Source organism: Phyllostomus discolor, chromosome 10 (genome assembly GCF_004126475.2).
Source record: "Phyllostomus discolor isolate MPI-MPIP mPhyDis1 chromosome 10, mPhyDis1.pri.v3, whole genome shotgun sequence".
In the NCBI taxonomy this organism is placed as follows: Eukaryota; Metazoa; Chordata; class Mammalia; order Chiroptera; family Phyllostomidae; genus Phyllostomus; species Phyllostomus discolor.
In genome coordinates this window covers 3,134,110-3,150,255 of record NC_040912.2, presented here as the reverse complement: position 1 = coordinate 3,150,255, position 16,146 = coordinate 3,134,110, and the positions used below count along the sequence as shown (strand labels likewise).

Genomic DNA, 16,146 nt, shown 5'->3' with positions numbered 1-16,146 from the left:
GGCTTGCTTTCCTGTGATGCTCGTTATACTGAAGTGGTCTGGAACCGAGTGCTCCAGATCTCCGAGGTCTGCCCGTACAGTCGCCGTCTTCACGCAGATTCCATCAGGGACGGTCCGCCGAGAGGACTGGTCCCATCAGAGCGGAAAAACCTCTGTTGCCTAGCGACGTAGCCATGGTAACGCTGGAACACAACGCGGTGCTGGCCTGTCTGTGGTGACGCCGGAGTCAACAAACAAACTGCACCGCCGGCGGGTGCAAGTAGGTCACGTGCAATGACGTGGGGCAGGATGTGCGGCACCTCGTATGGATCGTGGTCGTGGGTGACTGCGTTTTGGTTCCTGCGTTTCCTGCCTGTCCGTTTTATCATCGTTGTACAGTGCACTCTCTCTACGTATTAAAACGATCCCCGTCAGAATGCCGTGTCGCCCCAGCAGCAGCCTCTTGCACCTCATGCCTGCGGCATCTCTTCGGCTTGGTTTAACCTCCTGTTGCTTTATAACTTGAGCGCAGCCTGCCTGCAGAGCGTTTACAAAACCCACCGCTGGGTGCAGTCACGTCCCGGCCTCACACTCCCTCTCCACTCACTCCCCGAGTCGCCCGGACCCACGTCCAGGCCCGCAGCCTCCACTGAGGGCAGCGCTCTGCACGGGTGCGCCGTTTGCTATGCACTTTATGGTATTTTTACTGCACCCTTTCTCTGTCTGGGTATATTTAGATACACAGCTACAACAGTGTTACACCTGCCCGCGGTGTTCCGCTCAGTAACAGGCGCACGGGTGTGCAGCCCGGGGACAGCAGGCTGGACCACACAGCTGGGCAAGCAGCAGGCTGGACCGTCCAGGTTCGTGTGAGCGCACTGTGTGATGTTCGCACAACCACAGAACCACCTAAGAGCGAATTTCTCAGAACAGAGCCCCCTGTGAAGCTGAAGTGGGCGTCCCTGGGTGGCTTGTGCAGCTGGCACTGCCCCCTGGAGGTCGGGTCAGGCCGCCTCTGAGATCTCCGAATCCTTGGCCTCTCAGTGCTCCGCTGGGGGGACGCCCTGTCGCTGACTTAACCGGCCTGCTAGGAGTGGGCAGGGACGCCGTTCCCAGGGTTTGCCGTTGGAAAGAACACCCCTCGCCGAGTAACCGAGTAGCCGTGTGGAACGCTGATGACGAGTGAAGGGCCGTGCTCTCCCGGTCTTCCAGATACCGCCCGCTTCCCTTCCCGACCGCCGGGCGTGCGAGTGCCGGCAGTGGTGTGCTGCGCCTTCATGACCCCGCCGTGGCGCCGGGGCCCATGCCTTGTGGATCACATGCTCACCGGTGCCTGTGCGTGCCCCCTGCCCCCACCCCCCACCACCCAGGGCCGAGCACGGAGGAGGTCCAGGCTGGGAGAGCCTTCCCCAGGGGCTGTTAACTGCCAGTGGAGTGGGGAGCAGGTGTTGGATGTCTCTGCCTGGCTCCAGGCCACCACCCTACAGTCAGGGGACAGGGGTGGGGGATGGGGGTGTGGCACTGGAGGGGGGCGGGGTGGGTTCCTGGGGCAATGCGGCTTAGTCTAGGAGGAGACGCCGTAGTGACTCTGAGCAAGACACTCATCCAGGGCCCCAGCGTTTTTGTCTACAAAACCGTGTTCCTGATATTCTCAAACCAAGAAAAATATCCTCAAAGGCAATATGCTAGTGTTATTTTTTTGTTACCTTAAGAGTTAGGAGGTGTGGGCTGGGGGTGTGTGTGTCTCAAACCGTGTGACTGCTTCTGATTAGGGAACTCTTTACTTAAAGGGGAACCCCACAGCGGACAGCCCTGGGCAGGGCAGGTCTTCCTTCCCTGCACCCTGGGGTGTCGCCGGCCCCCACCGGGCTTTGGGGGGACTGAGTCTGGGCTGGGAGGGGAAGGCAGGGCTTCCGGACGGGAGTCCTGGTGGTCCCCGGGCTCCAGGCCAGCGTCCCAGGAAGCGGCTCCTTGACACGGCGGAGCTCGCGTCTCAAGGGTGAAGGAGAAAGTGTGCCCGTCTTTGGCGGCGGCGGCGAGAAGAGAGGAGACACTGAAAACGCCCCCTTGAAGACACACTGGCGAAATGAGTTGTTATATGGGGCAGGGCCCTGCAATGGCTGTTCCTGTCAGAAGAAATTGATTTCTTCGGCTGCCTGAACTCCATCTCGGGCGCTGGGCAGGAGCTAACACTGTTCAAATGAAACTCATTTTCCGTTAATAAAACCGGGTCCCTGGGGGCCGCGTGAGTGTGCCTCTGAGTGTCTTAAACGGCACACACACACGCACACACTCCCAGACACGAGCCACCAGCGCTCCTTGCTCTTTTCATAAGGCTCCTGGTGTAGCCAGCGCGGTGCATAGTGATTGCACTCGCCTCTCCCCGGGCGTTCTGCTCTAGATTTGGGGTCTGTTTCTGACCTTCTTGCTGCTGTCAGGCAGCCTGGGACAGGTCGGAGCCCTGCCAGAAGGGTGGGGGAGGGAGAAGCCCCGACCCTGGGGGGCGGGGGTCAGGGGGGCCTGGGGGAGGGGTGCTGGGACAAGACAATTAGCTCCTGCCTCGCTCACAGACAGCTTTGTTGCCTCCATGCCTTTCTGGTTCCCGGCCGCCGGTAGCTGTGTACGGTATTATTTTGAAGGTCTTACATACACCTTAGGGGTCACTGAACTAGATTCTGGTGGTAGGAACCTGTGAATTAAAAAAAAAGATGGTGGCATGAGTGGAATAATTTTAGAAAATTATCTTGTTTGAATGTGTTGGAGCATCTATGCTTCGAGTTCTTACGCCACAGTGGGTGCCTTTGGCTTGGTGTCACGTGGGTGGGAGAGTCGGCCCACCAGGGCGGTGGCTTCCACCCACTCCCCCCGACACCCCAGGATGTCAGTGTCTGACTCCCTGGGGGAGCATGGGGGCTCCTGCTATCTCCCCCCCACACACATTGTCACCCCTCAGAATGAGAGGGGACAGTGGGTCCTGACTCAGGTGGCAAACAAGTCCCCACTGGGGGATCCATGATTTGAATGTGACTTTTAGAATATTCTGGAATATAAAGATGGCGGGAAACGTCTTTCAAAACTGAAAATTGAGGGGGGCGGGTGGAAATTTTTATGGTACTTTACCTCTAACATTCTTTAGGTATCCGAATACCGTGTACATTTAAAAATGGATTGTCTCACCCTGGCCGGGTGGCTCAGTGGACTGGAGCATCATCCCGTACACCCAAAGGTTGCAGGTTCGATTCTCGGTCAAGGCTCGTATAGGAGGCAGCTGATCCATGTTTCTATGCTACGTCGATGCATCTCTCTCCCCCTTCCCATCTCTCTAAAATCAATGAAAAGTATGCCCTCTGGTGAAGATAACAAAGTTTAAAAAATGCATTGTCTTTATTTTACCTTTTCTTTTTTTTTTAAAGATTTTATTTATCTTCAGAGAGGGAAGGGAGGGGGAGAGAGAGAGAGAGAGAGAGAGGGAGAGAGAGGGAGAGAGAGAGAGGGAGAGAGAGGCAGAGAGAGGCAGAGAGAGAGAGAGAAACATCAATGTGCGGTTGCTGGGGGTTCTGGCCTGCAACCCAGGAATGTACCCTGGCTGGGAATCGAACCTGGGACACTTTGGTTCTCAGCCCGCGCTCAATCCACTGAGCTACGCCAGCCAGGGCTTATTTTACCTTTTCAATACATTGGTTACACTCAGTGCATTTAGAGATACAAAAGGCTAGAAAAATACCCAGGGAACAGGAGTTTTCCTACTTTATTTTTTCACTTAAAAAAGAAGAGACGGTCCAGGTGGCGTGGACCTCCCTCCTTCTTCGTCTCCCCCGGATGCCCGGCTTTTCACGCCTTTGGCTCCGTCCTCACCCTTCGCTGCTTTCTTTCCGTGGGACCTCCCCCACCACGTGCAGCGGGCATGCCAGTGACCGGGTTTCCTTTTTCTCGTTGCAGCGCGCGGAGGCCAAGAAGCACTGTTGGTATTTTGAAGGACTCTACCCGACGTATTACATGTGAGTACCCCGCCTCCCCGGTGGCCCGGTTCGGGGGACACGTGTCACTCTGGGGGTGGGAATTCTTCGACATGGCTGGGTGGGAAAGGAAATGATAGCCTGAAAGCTTACCCATAAAGGTCATTTTCCACATAAGTTCCCTGATAAAATGATTGAAACACGATTGACCCTGTAAGTCTTTTCCACGAACCCCTTTGGAAGTCACATGAGGGAGGGTTTTTGTCCCCGGCCCCTTTCTCCGCCCTTCCCGTTGCCGCTCCTCCCCACGCGCCGTGTCTCGAACACAGACTCAAGGATTCACAGTGAAAGGCATAATTGTGCTTCCCACAAACCAGGACCTCCACCGGGCAGTGAAAACAAGGTAAAAACTGAGCCAAACTTAACTTTTCTCAAAAAAAAAAAAAAATACAGGCCTAGGGGAAAAATACAAATTAGGATGCATAATAAGATTATCTTGGGGAAATAGACATTTTCTCTCTTTCTACTAGAAATAGCAAAACGCTCCATAATATTGGAGTGTTTTTTTCCCCCCAATTGCTTGGCTAATTAGTACACATTCCAACAGGGTCATGAAAAGAAAAAAACACACACTGCTAAGCCAGAGACATCTAAAAATGACTGCTTTGTAAGTGTTTTGGCTAGTTCAGCGGCCAAGAAAACACGGTGTTTGGTCTCTAATTAGATAGTGCAGAAACAAAAACAGATACAATTTCTGGGGCTTGAGCCAACATGACCCAGCAAAAACTTGTCGTGACGTTAGCTGGAGGTCTCCGTCTTCCCCCCAGAACGGAGACAGTGTTCCCGGCAAGCACACAGGGCCCCGGACAGCTGCCAGCGCTCAGCTCCTGCCACCTCGGAGCGCAGTGAGGCCCCTAAAATGTTGGCTTTGTTACTTCGAGAAACGTAAAAATGCAGCTGAGACAGACAAAAAAGGTCTGTGCAGTGTGTGGAGAAGGGGCTGTGACTGGTCAAACATGTCAAAAGTGGTTTGTGGAGTTTCTTGGTCCTGTTGACATTTTGGCCAAAGAATCCTTTGCCGTGGGGCTGTCTGATGCACTGGAAGGGGTTCAGCAGCACCCCTGGCCCCCACCCACTGGGCGCCAATAGCGGGAGAGAGCCGATGTACTCAAGATATCCAGATCAGTGAATTATTGGTGAAAATGAAAAACATGTCTTTTATTTTATGGAAAAAACCCACATGGGCGTTTTGGCTGATGGTCATTTATCCCGGATCGCACTGAGGAGAGAGAGGGCACCCGGCCCGCACACCTGCCGTAGTGGTAGCGACCATGGTCTCCTAGCTGAGGCGAACTCCGTGCCTCTCGCCAGAAATCCCAGCGGCACTGTCGCTGCTCCCCTCGCCGCTGCGTGCTCTCGAATTTCGTTCTCGTGTTACAGCTATCAAGCTGATAGAGGCTGCAGTTTTGTAAGACAATTAGGTTTCGACTGTTGCTACCCAGATGTACAAAATTCTTCTCACCTGTGCTGACGTCATTATGCCCAGTGACAGCACCTGCTCCGTCCTCTCCCTCCTCCAGGTGTTGGGCTTTTTTTAGTTTGTTATCTTACCGGTGTGGCGCGGGAAGACTGCCTTTGTACCTGCACACCCAAAAGAGTGTCCTTATGTTTTTGAGTATTTAATGATTTACAGAGATGAGAAGGGAGGGAGAAAGAGACAGAAAGAAAAGCACTGATGTGGGAGAGACACATCGACCTGTTGTCTCTCGCAGGCCCCTATCCAGGGACCTGGCCCACCAGCCAGGCATGTGCCCTGACTGGGAATCGAACTGGTGACCCTTTGGTTTGCAGGCCAGTGCTCAACCCACTAGACAGGGCTCATTGCCTTATTTTTGAAGAGAAAGGCCTTTTGGAGCTCAAACAGAGAAGCAGCACACAGTTCAGGTCTTTCTCCTGTTGTTTTTTCTTTCCTCCTCCCCTTCGCTGCCTCTCTCTCCTGCCCTTCTGCCCTCCCCAAAGCTTTTAATGAAGCGTGCTCCTTGGAGGGCTGTAGTTCAGGGCTACTAGGTGTCTCTTCTTAGCAACAGTGTGATTTAAAAACAGCAGGGCGGTCACATGCCTCCCCGCCCTGCCCCGCCCCAGTCCACTTCCGTCCCCCTCCTTCCCTGTTCCCCACCTGCCTGGTCCTCCTGCTTAGACCCATGTGGTGACCTCGGGGACAGCAGCACAGCCTGGGGCGCTGGTGGCCCAGGGCTGCCCGGAGCTGAAGGCGCTGTTCTCTCTGCTCCCTGTTCCCTTCGAGTTCGGATAGTGCTGCCAGCCGGCCAGCCGAGGGGACGTGTGTCAGAGACAGGTCTGAATGCTGCTGCAGGTCCCGGAGCTGGCTTCGACACGCAGGGAGCTGCAGCATGCGCTGAGCTCCGTGTCCTGCACTGGGTGACCGGCAGCGTGTCCTGCCTTGGGCGAGGCACCTGCAGCTGCAGAGGGGGTAAGCGGGTCAGGGCCCCCAGCTCTCACCATCTTGGTGGGTCACGTGGCCTTTTGCCTTAGTTGTCCCCTTACGAAGTAGATGTGGCTGTGGGAGCTGCCAGTTTCCATTGCCGGGAGGGCGCATTCCTGTTCACCCATCACTAATTCTGCTGTCTCGTGGCCTGGAGGGGGCCGGTGGGTCTGTGCCCAGAGACGGATGGGTGGGAGCCGTGGCTTCAGACTCAGGGACCGCTTCCCAGAGGGGCAGGGGGACTGGACGCAGGTGCCTCGCTGCCCAGTCTGCCTTCGGTGATTCTGGGAGGGCCCCTTCCCAGGGCGTCTCCGGTGTCCAGAGGTTGGGGGCCCCCTTGGTGCCTGAGCGGGCACCCCCATGGCCATGACCAACCCCGTCGTGGGCGGTGGGAGCCTCTCCACCAGGAACAGTGTCTCTGCTGTCCCCAGGGCCTGCCCCCCTTTTCTGATCGGCAGCCCGAGGCCCCGCAGTGGAGCAGGGACTGTCTGACAGCCAGGGACGTGGGTGTTTTTGAGACTCTGACTCTCTCGTGTGACTTTAAGTGAGCCGGAGGAAGCTGGCGACGCAGGTGCCAGGTGCCTGTTCTTTCTGAGGGGAGGTGAGTCTGGTCATTGCCCCTAGGAGATGGAGGGTGGGTTGGAAGGCGGCTGGGTCTTCCTCACTAGACACAAGTAAACAGATTTACATTAAATGTGAGAAGAACCCAGGGGCCCTCTGGAGAGCTGGCGGGGGGCAGGGTGAGGGCGGGAGAGCTTTGACCCCAGAGCCGGGCCTTGCTTTGTCTCCATTCGCTCCACCTATCAACACTAAGAAAATCTCAGGACGGCCTGGACCTGGTTTTACAAACCACACGGCTGACGGTGGGAGGAGATGTGAAGCCCCTCGCTGGGGTCTCGTGCACGACGGGGTCACATCTCGGACACCGCCTGGAGGGAGCCAAGGGCCCGGGGCGACTGGGTGCTGGGTGCCCTGTTTGGGCACTCACCGTACTTCTGGGTTTGGACCCACGCGCAGTAGAAGGAGAGAGAGACGGTGGGGAACCTCGGAAGTCGGCAGCACGGAGACTCGGGGGGGCCCACACGTGGAGAGGACGGACGGGAACAGATACGTGGAAAATGTTTGCTCAAGTGTAAGAGGGAGACGGGACGTGTGGATTAGTAACACAGTTGGTGGGCGCACCCAGCAGGGTCCCGCTGTAATTACTCCAGAGTCTACCACACCACCGGTGAGCTGAGCATCAGGGAGCCAGCATGTGCAGACCACTGTGGGGGGTGAAGGCGAGGGAATGGGGCCCGCCCTGCAGAAGCTCCTGCCCCTGGCTGTGCCCCTCCTCCCCGGCAGGGCGGTCTGTCCCCGGGTTGCTTCCAGACCCCATTCTCAAGTCTCCCACTGGAGTGTGAAGCGCCTTGTATCAAGTGCTCGCCTTACCCTGCCTGATTGTGTCTCTCTGGGCTCCCTTGTTTGCTGTGAATAATTAACGGGGTGAGTGGGTGAAGTGTTGGCGGGTGTCTGAGCAAGATCCTGGAAGCAGGCTCCGTGGAGCTGGGGTCTGGCCGGGCTGCCGACCTGCCTGCTCACGTTGGAGACACCGTGACTGGCTCCGATGGCAGACCCGGGCCAGTGCAGCTCCCTCTGCCGTGTGGTCAGCTCCCCTCGGGGGGCGCAGGGCTGGAAAGAGGGGAGTTGAGGAGGGCACTTCCCCCACGTGCCCCTCTTCGGAACCCCTGCTGTTCTCCTTGGCGAGCCAGCTGAGCGCAGCCTCTGGGGAGGGGAGGGGAGGCGTCTGGTCTGGGGACAGACACTCTGGATGGGGCCGAGTATCTCTGCTCCCTGCGTTGTTGAGCTGACCGGTGATGATTCCTGGTGCAAGTCGGAGGTGCTTTCTCATTCCCAGAACAGGGAGAAAGGTTTTGCTGGGGTGACGGTTGCTTAGGAACTCTGCCTACCTGCTGCATCCGGAGGTTTGGGTGCCCCTGACTTCACGTGCTCAGTTCTGACCCCCGAAGACGGTGGCGTGAGCAGCTACTGCCCTTACAGAGCAGCTCCTTCCTTGCTGCGTCTGTCGCGGGAGCTCACGATGGGAAGGCACCGGCAGCGGGCCAGAAAGGGAGCGCTCAGGGGATGCGACCCTGACCTTGAATGTCCAGCCTCCAGAACCGTGAGACGTAAACTTCTCTTGTTTATAAGCTGCCCGGCCAGGGGTGGTTTTATTTAGTGGCCCGAGTGGACGAAGACCATCGCTAACGTGCCATCTTTCCAGATACATGTTCTGTATCTTGATTTTTTCCCTTTCCCACTTGGTAAATGTCCTTCTAAATCAGCACGCAGGGCAGCCCGGTTGTGTTGTGTGGTGACACGTGTTCTGTGGTGACACATGTTCCGTGGTGACGCGTGTTCCGTGGGAGGGCCTGTAAGTCATGACATGTTTCCCCCGTCGTCGCTGTGCTTGCGGGTGGAGCCGGCTCCCTGGGGTTGCTTTCTCCCATCAAAGGCCGCAGTTTCTTCTCTGTTGCCCTAACGTATAGAGCGGCGTTCCCCAACACAGCGTTTCATCACCCCCTCGGCAGCCAGGTGGCGTGATCAGACGGTTACATTCCTTTAAAAACCCCATGTAGCCGGCGGAGAGGCCGGGCCTCACCTCCTTGCTTGTCTGGCCCTGGAAGCTCTGTCTCCAGCCTCCCGGGACCATCGTGGAACGCACCCCGAGTAGCACCCACACACAGCTGGTCTTACTGGCCTGCGGCAGGACAGCTGGGTGCCCGCTGCTCCTCCCCTGGGGCGCCCCCCAGAAGGAGCCGTCCTGATTTTGCCCACGGGCACGAGTGGGAAGCCAGGTGCTTTGACTTGCACTGACCGCATCCGTCTCGGCGCCTTCTCTTCGGGCCGCCAGACGGACAGCGGTCAGCAGGGCTCATTTGGCGACAGGCAGTGGTGGCGTTCTGTCCTTTGCCCCGGGCCCCGCCTGGGCCTCGTGCGAGGCTGGGCCCTCCCCACGCCGGACGCTGACCAGCCCGCGCCCTCTCTCCGCAGATGCCGCCCCTACGAGGACTGCTGCGGCTCCCGGTGCTGCGTGCGGGCCCTGTCCATCCAGCGGCTGTGGTACTTCTGGTAGGTCACACCCTCCCCGGGCCGCAGGGCTGGCTCCCCGCCCCCGGGGGCTCTGCCCGCAGCTAGGACTGCCACCGCCACGGCAGCGTCACCTTCACTGGGGTCACCGTCTCGGGGACGGCCTCCGTGGGCAAGCGGGCAGATGTCATTGGCTTCCTGGCGGCATTTCTGCTCCCTGAGGGGCAGGGGCTGTTTCCACCGCCTGCAGGCGGGGGGTGGGGGGGCCAGGGACAAAGACAGATGCGAGGTGGCGGGGCGGCAGCTCCTTGCCAGTTCCTGGAATGACGCCGAATCGGGGAATCCTCAAGTCTTACGGCCAAGTTTCTGCTGCCTGCGGGCTTCCCTGGGCCCTCGGTGGCAGCTGGGCCCTGACTCCCAGCCCCGGCTCTCCTGAGCGAGGCTGGAAGAACCGTCTGGAGTCCGTGAACCTGTGCGATGAGAGGGGGCGAGGGAGCGATGCCGACAGTGCCCTCGGAGAAGGGGGTGCCTGAGTCTCCACTGACAGGAGGGACCCCCAGCGGCTTGCCCGCTCGAGGGCGTGTCCGAGGGTTTGTTCGACTGTGTAGGAAGGAGCTGTGGCTTCCGACTCAGGGATGGCCGAGCGCGTGGGCACAGCCGTCCTTACACCTTCCCACCCGCCCCACGGCGTGGGAATGCCATCGAGGCAGACACCCCGGAGCGTTGGGACGCCACTCGCTGCCGGACGTAAGCTTCTCCCGGACTCTCAGGTTCTGAGGGTACTGACCTCCGAAGGCCTGAGGCTTTCGCTGAGCGTGTCGCAGGAGCCGCTTGAACTTGAACTTGGCGGTGGGGTTTTGTCTTTCCTCCTCGACACCTGTCCCCGATGTTTGCTCAGGGAAACTGCCCATAAGTGGGACCTCATGTGTCGCATGTCTTCGCTAGGAGACACCCCTTACATTGTCCCCATCACCGCCTCCTCCTGGGGCGTTGGCTGTGGGGGCAGGGTGGGGGCTGGACTCACCGTCCCATCGGACCCTGGCCCGGCCTCCCTGGGCGCTGGCTCAGGTGTCCCCCACCACTATGTCGCTGCTTGTGGCTTCTCCCCCCATCACAGGTGCGACTGCCTAAAACTCTGTAATCGAAGGAGACTTTTCTCCAGCCTCGGATTTCCTGGCTGTAAACACATCTGACGACACACACTTCAGAGCCCAGGGGTCCGGCACTGAGGCCGGGGGGAGAGGCTGGGACAGGGTGGTGCTCAGGACTTCTCTCCGTGGGACTGCGTGGTTGAAGGAAGTTGGGCTGTCCAGGCACGAACCCCGAAAGGGTTCGGGACGGTGTCAGGTTGGTCCGAAGCACCGGCTGAGTGAGGGGGAGGTAGGGAGCGGCTCCTGGAGAATGAGAAGAGTTGCCGGAGTGCAGGTGTTACGTGATTGACAGGAAGAAAAGACGGGGAGTCCCGGAGAACTGGGGGAGGCCCGGGCCCCAGGCAGCTCCGTCCCAGGAGGGTTCCCCAGGAGGGTTTCTGTAGCAGGTGCTTCTGAGCTGCTGGCCAGGGCCCCTCGTTGGGGCGGGGGCACCTCGCAGGTCCCAGACAATGAGGGCAGGTCCCACGGGGCTGGAGTGCCAGACGCCCGAGGGCTCGCTCGGATTACCGGCGTTGAGACACCTGGTTCTAAACCTGAGCGGGGGAGAAGGGGGGTCGAGGGGGGGGCCCAGCGCCCCAGCCGACGCCGGAGGATGCTCCACTCTGCTCCGTGTGTTCCTCCGTCACCACCGTCATCATCAGTGTGCACCAGCGTCCCCTGCAGAGGCCCCTGCCGTGGTCAGGCCCACCAAGGAGACTGATGTCTGAACAGAAGCACCCGCGGGACGTGGGCACCGTGCCCTGGAAGCGGCGTGGCGCCTCGATGTCGGCGCGCTGGGGAAAGGGGCCAACACAAAGGGGTCAGCGCGTCGCAGGGACAGGGATGCAGGAAGCATGGGCCCGGCTGAGAGCATGCTGGGAAGCCCGTGTGGAGGGGGGCGGGGAGGGGTCCTCAGAGCTAGACATGGAGCGAAGGAGGGGCTGCTCTCCAGCCCGGCTCCCACCCGACCTCCGGGGACTCCGGTCTCCTCCCTCCAAGACCGACGTCCTGAAGGAGAGTGCTTCCAGACCGGACGTCCCCGAGCACTCCGGACTCCGGAGTGACCTTGAACCGGAGTGACCTTGAACTGGCAAGGTCTGAATGAGGTCGGCAGACCACCTGTGATGGCAGCCACGGCACAGACTTGCGAAGGCCTGGAGAGCTCTCCAAACCAGACCGGCGGAGACGGGGAGACGTGTGGAGAACCACCTTCCACCGGGAGCTCAGACCTGCCCTGCTCCCTGTCCCCACGTCCCCTCACTCACGGGGCAGCTCTGCCCCCTGCCTCTCTCCCTGCCAGCTTCCCTCGGAACTGCGATGTCCTCGGACTCCTGTTTCAATAAGGGACGCGTCCGACCATGGTTGTCCTCGGAGCCGACCTTGGCCTCCAGCCACGTGCCTCAGTTCCGACCTTGCCTCGTACTCATTGGATCTGTCCGAGGTGCCCAGTGCAACATCCTTTCCGTTGGTCAGGAGGGGCAGGGGGTGCATTTGACAGCGTGACCAACATCTTGGCTTTTCCCACGGGAGAGCCCAGGACCTCGGGGGGGCTGCTGCATTTCCCGTCCTGGGACGGGGGCCGGGTCTGCTGGGCGTGAGCTGCCTGTCAGGTGAGAAGGCAAACCCTGAGGGCACTCAAGCCCCGTGTTGCTTTAAGTTTCGGCTCCCGTGTGACAGCCGGAGCCAGCGCTGACCGTAGTGCGGTCCCTGAGCCCGCCCGAGGGACGTTAGGTCGCAGAGACCAAGCTGTTCTCTGTGATGCGCAGGCACCTCGCTCGGAGATTGCAGGCCTTGCAGCGTCTGCACAGCTGGGTTCTGCCGGCTGCCTTGCAGCGTCTGCACAGCTGGGTTCTGCCGGCTCCCAGGAGGGCACCCCCAGCCCACCCCCACCCCAGCTCATCCCCTCCACAGCCTGCCCCCTCCACGGCCCTCCCCCTGCAGCTGCACCCGGCCTCTCCGGGCCTCCCGCTCACCTGGCCTTCTGGCCGGACGCCGGGCTGCCCCATCCACCCAGGACGCTCCTTCCCGTCCCTTCCACTTGCCTCTCTCTCTGCACCCTTCTGGCTCAGCTCACACGCTGCTTTGAAGGAGAAGCAGCTCCTTTGCTCTTCCTGACCGTGGCAGCCACGCTCGTAAAAACCCTGGTTGCCCCGCACGGGACACTTACAGATGGCTGCGGTGGGCATTTCCGAGACCACGAGCCCACAGCCCACAGCTGCGCCCCTGGTTTCCCCCCAGAGCACGGGTGACCAGCCCTGTAAACACGTCATTTCAAAGTGGTCGATCACCGTGCTCCTCCCCTGCTGAGTGCCAAGTTCACGGGTGGGGCGGGACCGTGCCTGTCCTCCTCCCTGTAGGACAGCAGGTGCTGGGAGCTGGCAGGTACTGCAGAGTCACCTGGGGAGTGAACCGGGTTAGAGGACAGACCAGACGCCGCAGTGGGAGCCCTTCCTGGTCCCCTGCTGCCTGTGTCCTCGGTCTCTCGTCCTGGCCACGGTCCCTGGTTGTCCAGTAGATACCTACCGACGGACAGACAGACTGGCCCTAACATGACCTTGCCAAGTCTCCAAGGCTTTCTCGGCCACTCTGTTAAGTGTCACTCACGTGGGGACACATGCCTCTGACGGCGACACGGCTGGCTCTGCGGTGTGCTCATTCTTCGCAAGGCAATGTGCGGCCCCCACACACGGCGTGACGGATGGTGGCAGGTTCTGGAAGGTTCCATCACGCAAGCTCACGTGTGGGCAGGAGGTTCCCTTTCACGTCTCTGCAGGGAGGACAGCCGGCCCTTCTCTGCACGACTCCCCTGTTTGCAGAGACACAGATGCCGTTGGATGTGAAGGTGACGGCAGTCGCTCCTTCCTCCGGCAGTCACGTCCGGACTCTCACCCGCGGGTGCGGGGAGTCGCCCAGAGTCCTCAGAGGGGCCGCACAGTTCCCGTCCTTGCAGAGGCAGCTCTGCGGTGCCGCAGACGCAGGGGTCGTGGGAGGGAGGCGCCCGGCCGTTCCCAGAGGCTGGGTCGCACACCTGCAGCCTCCCTCTCGCGTGTGTTGTCCCGTGACCGCAGCGTGGCGTGGGAAGGGCACCGCCTGACCTCTCTGTGTGGATGTTCACGCACCCACAGGGGGAAGACTGCTGGGAGGCACCGTCACTCCCGCCGTGGAGGGTGGGACCCCGGGAGACTGGGAGCGAGGGGAAGGCCGGGTCGGCCCGGAGCTCCTACCGCACAGAGAAGGCACTTCCTGTGTGGGTGGCGGTGTCCGGTGGAGGTAAGGGCAGTGGCGGGGAGGCCATGCCGCAGCCCTGTGACGCCGGCTCGCCCCGTGCAGCTCTCTGAGACCCAGGGCTCGCCTGGCTTCTGAGCGCGGGTGGCCTCTGCCCGGCGGCACCCCCGGGTCGGCGGCCCAGGGTCTCCTCCCTGTGGTCATCCACCCAGGGCACGTCCTGGGGCAAACAGCCAGGGCAGGACCAGCCCGAGAGCGGGGCACTCAGCACACTCCGCTCCCTGCGCCCGAGCGGCCGCGGGTGCCCCGAGCCCGCCCGCCCGCCCGGGTGGGGCGCCTCACCGCCGTCTCTCGCCCAGGTTCCTGCTGATGATGGGCGTCCTCTTCTGCTGCGGAGCCGGCTTCTTCATCCGGAGGCGCATGTACCCCCCGCCGCTGATCGAGGAGCCGGCCTTCAACGTGTCCTACACCAGGCAGCCCCCGAACCCTGCGCCAGGTCAGCCGGCCCCCCGCCCCGCCCCTTTCTGCCGGGCGCGCGTTCTCCGTAAGCGTTCAGGGGGGCGCCCCCCAGAATGTGCTGGGAGAAAAAACTCGGGCCACGTGTCTGTGTTTCCTTTCTCTAACTGGGCCGGCCGCCGTAACCCTCAATGTTCACCTGTCGCGTGTTCCACCCCTGGTGGGTAAGGTGGGGCGGGGCTGGCGTGCCCTTGGCTGTGGGTGTCCCTTTCCTGTTCTTCCGCTCCCGTGCGTAAAGTCCCCACCACCCCGAACCCCAGACCAGCCGGCTGTGTCCCTCCTCGTCACTGTGTTGCTGTCCCCTGTGACCACCTCTTCTCTGAGGACGGAGGAATCCAGCCGGTCAAAGAAGCGAGCCCCCAGTTGCGCTGGTGCAGAGGCCGCTCCCACACAGCGGGGCCTCGCACGCCCGCCCTGGCGGAGCTCCGCGGGGGGCGAAGGGCGGTGGGTTTTCTGTGCCATGCTCACCCCGGCTCCTCTGCCTTGCAGGAGCGCAGCCGCCGGGGCTGCCCTACTACACCGACCCCGGAGGACCCGGCATGAATCCTGCCGGCAACCCCGTGCCCATGGCTTTCCAGGTGCAGTCCAGCTCGCCGCACGGGAGCCTGGCCTACCCCCCGCCCCCTTCCTACTGCAACACGCCCCCGCCCCCCTACGAGCAGGTGGTGAAGGCCAAGTAGCGGGGGTGCGCCGGGAGCCTGCCCGGGGGACGGCGCAGGGGACATTTTCCGGCCTGCCTCTCCGGTCCCCATCGGCGGCCGCTTCTGGAACCTTCTCGCGAGCCACCGAGGGCGCGTCCTCCTCTGCTGTCTTCTTCGAGCGGGTGCAGCTCCCTCCCGGGCGTCCCGGGGGCACGCGGCGGCGTCTGACTTCCTCCCGCGCCTTCCCTTTCTGGTGTTGTCTGTGCCCTGGCGGAGTGCGGACGGGCTCCGAGGGCGCGCACCTTCGGGCGGGCGGCCTGTCCCCAGGCCCTCGGGGCAGAAACTAAGAGGAGGCGGCCAGCGTGGGCCGGGGCCTGTGCTCAGGTGAGTGCAGGGGGAGGCTCCTGCCACCGGCTGGGAAGCCTTGAAACGAGGCCCCTCGTCCTGTCCGTCTTCCTCTTCAAGACGCCGCCCGAGAGACGCCGGGTGGACAAGAAGCGTCTGCCCATTCTCCTGTCTCCGTCACTTCCCAGCGAGGAGAGCAGAGCCCCCTCTGCGAGGCCGGCCGGGACTGGGAGCGCTGGGCACAGCTGTCCCCTGCAGGGCATTGCAGACCCGGAGCCAGGCCAAGGGGCGGTCTGCGGTGACCTGAGGGTCCCTGGGGAGGGTCCCGGATGGTCGTAGGAAACTGCTCCTTGCCTGACACTAGGACATGCCTTTTGGGAGCTCTTGGTCTGACTTGGGGAAAAAGAACGTTCCCCCCTTTTTAGTGCTTTTGTAGACGGTTGTGTTGAGTCCCGTCCTTGGAGGTGTGACTTGAGTGTCTTCACCGAACGTGAGCAGCTCAGCAGCCCTCTGGCTTCTGATCGGGACCTGTGGTCCCCACGCCCTCCCCCAGGCGCTTCTGGCCAGGGGCTTTGCTCAAGGACACCTCCCCAGCAGAAGTCACGTGAACCCCTTGGTGACGGGCGTCTGAGCGTCGGCAGGTGGGTGGGTGGGTGTTGGGCTCGGAAGAGGAGCTTGCTAAGAAAAAGGACCGTGGGCAGATCTCTTCACAAAGCACCCAGCAGACGTCCCTGCCGACTGCATCAACATTCGGATAAAGGAGACACGGTTGGGGACGCGAACCC

The 16,146-nt window shown here is 60.9% G+C and overlaps 1 protein-coding gene across 1 annotated transcript in view; it reads left to right on the top strand.

Annotated features, from left to right (window-relative positions):
- VOPP1 (VOPP1 WW domain binding protein) overlaps positions 1–15,131 on the top strand; it is a 33,972-nt gene extending 18,841 nt beyond the window's left edge. The window contains exons 2-5 of the mRNA XM_036010390.1: positions 3,919–3,977; positions 9,469–9,546; positions 14,219–14,355; positions 14,865–15,131. Coding sequence (XP_035866283.1) covers positions 3,919–3,977; positions 9,469–9,546; positions 14,219–14,355; positions 14,865–15,055 — 465 coding nt within the window. The 3' untranslated portion in view covers positions 15,056–15,131. The remainder of the gene's footprint in view (positions 1–3,918; positions 3,978–9,468; positions 9,547–14,218; positions 14,356–14,864) is intronic.
- Positions 15,132–16,146: the final 1,015 nt, after the last annotated feature.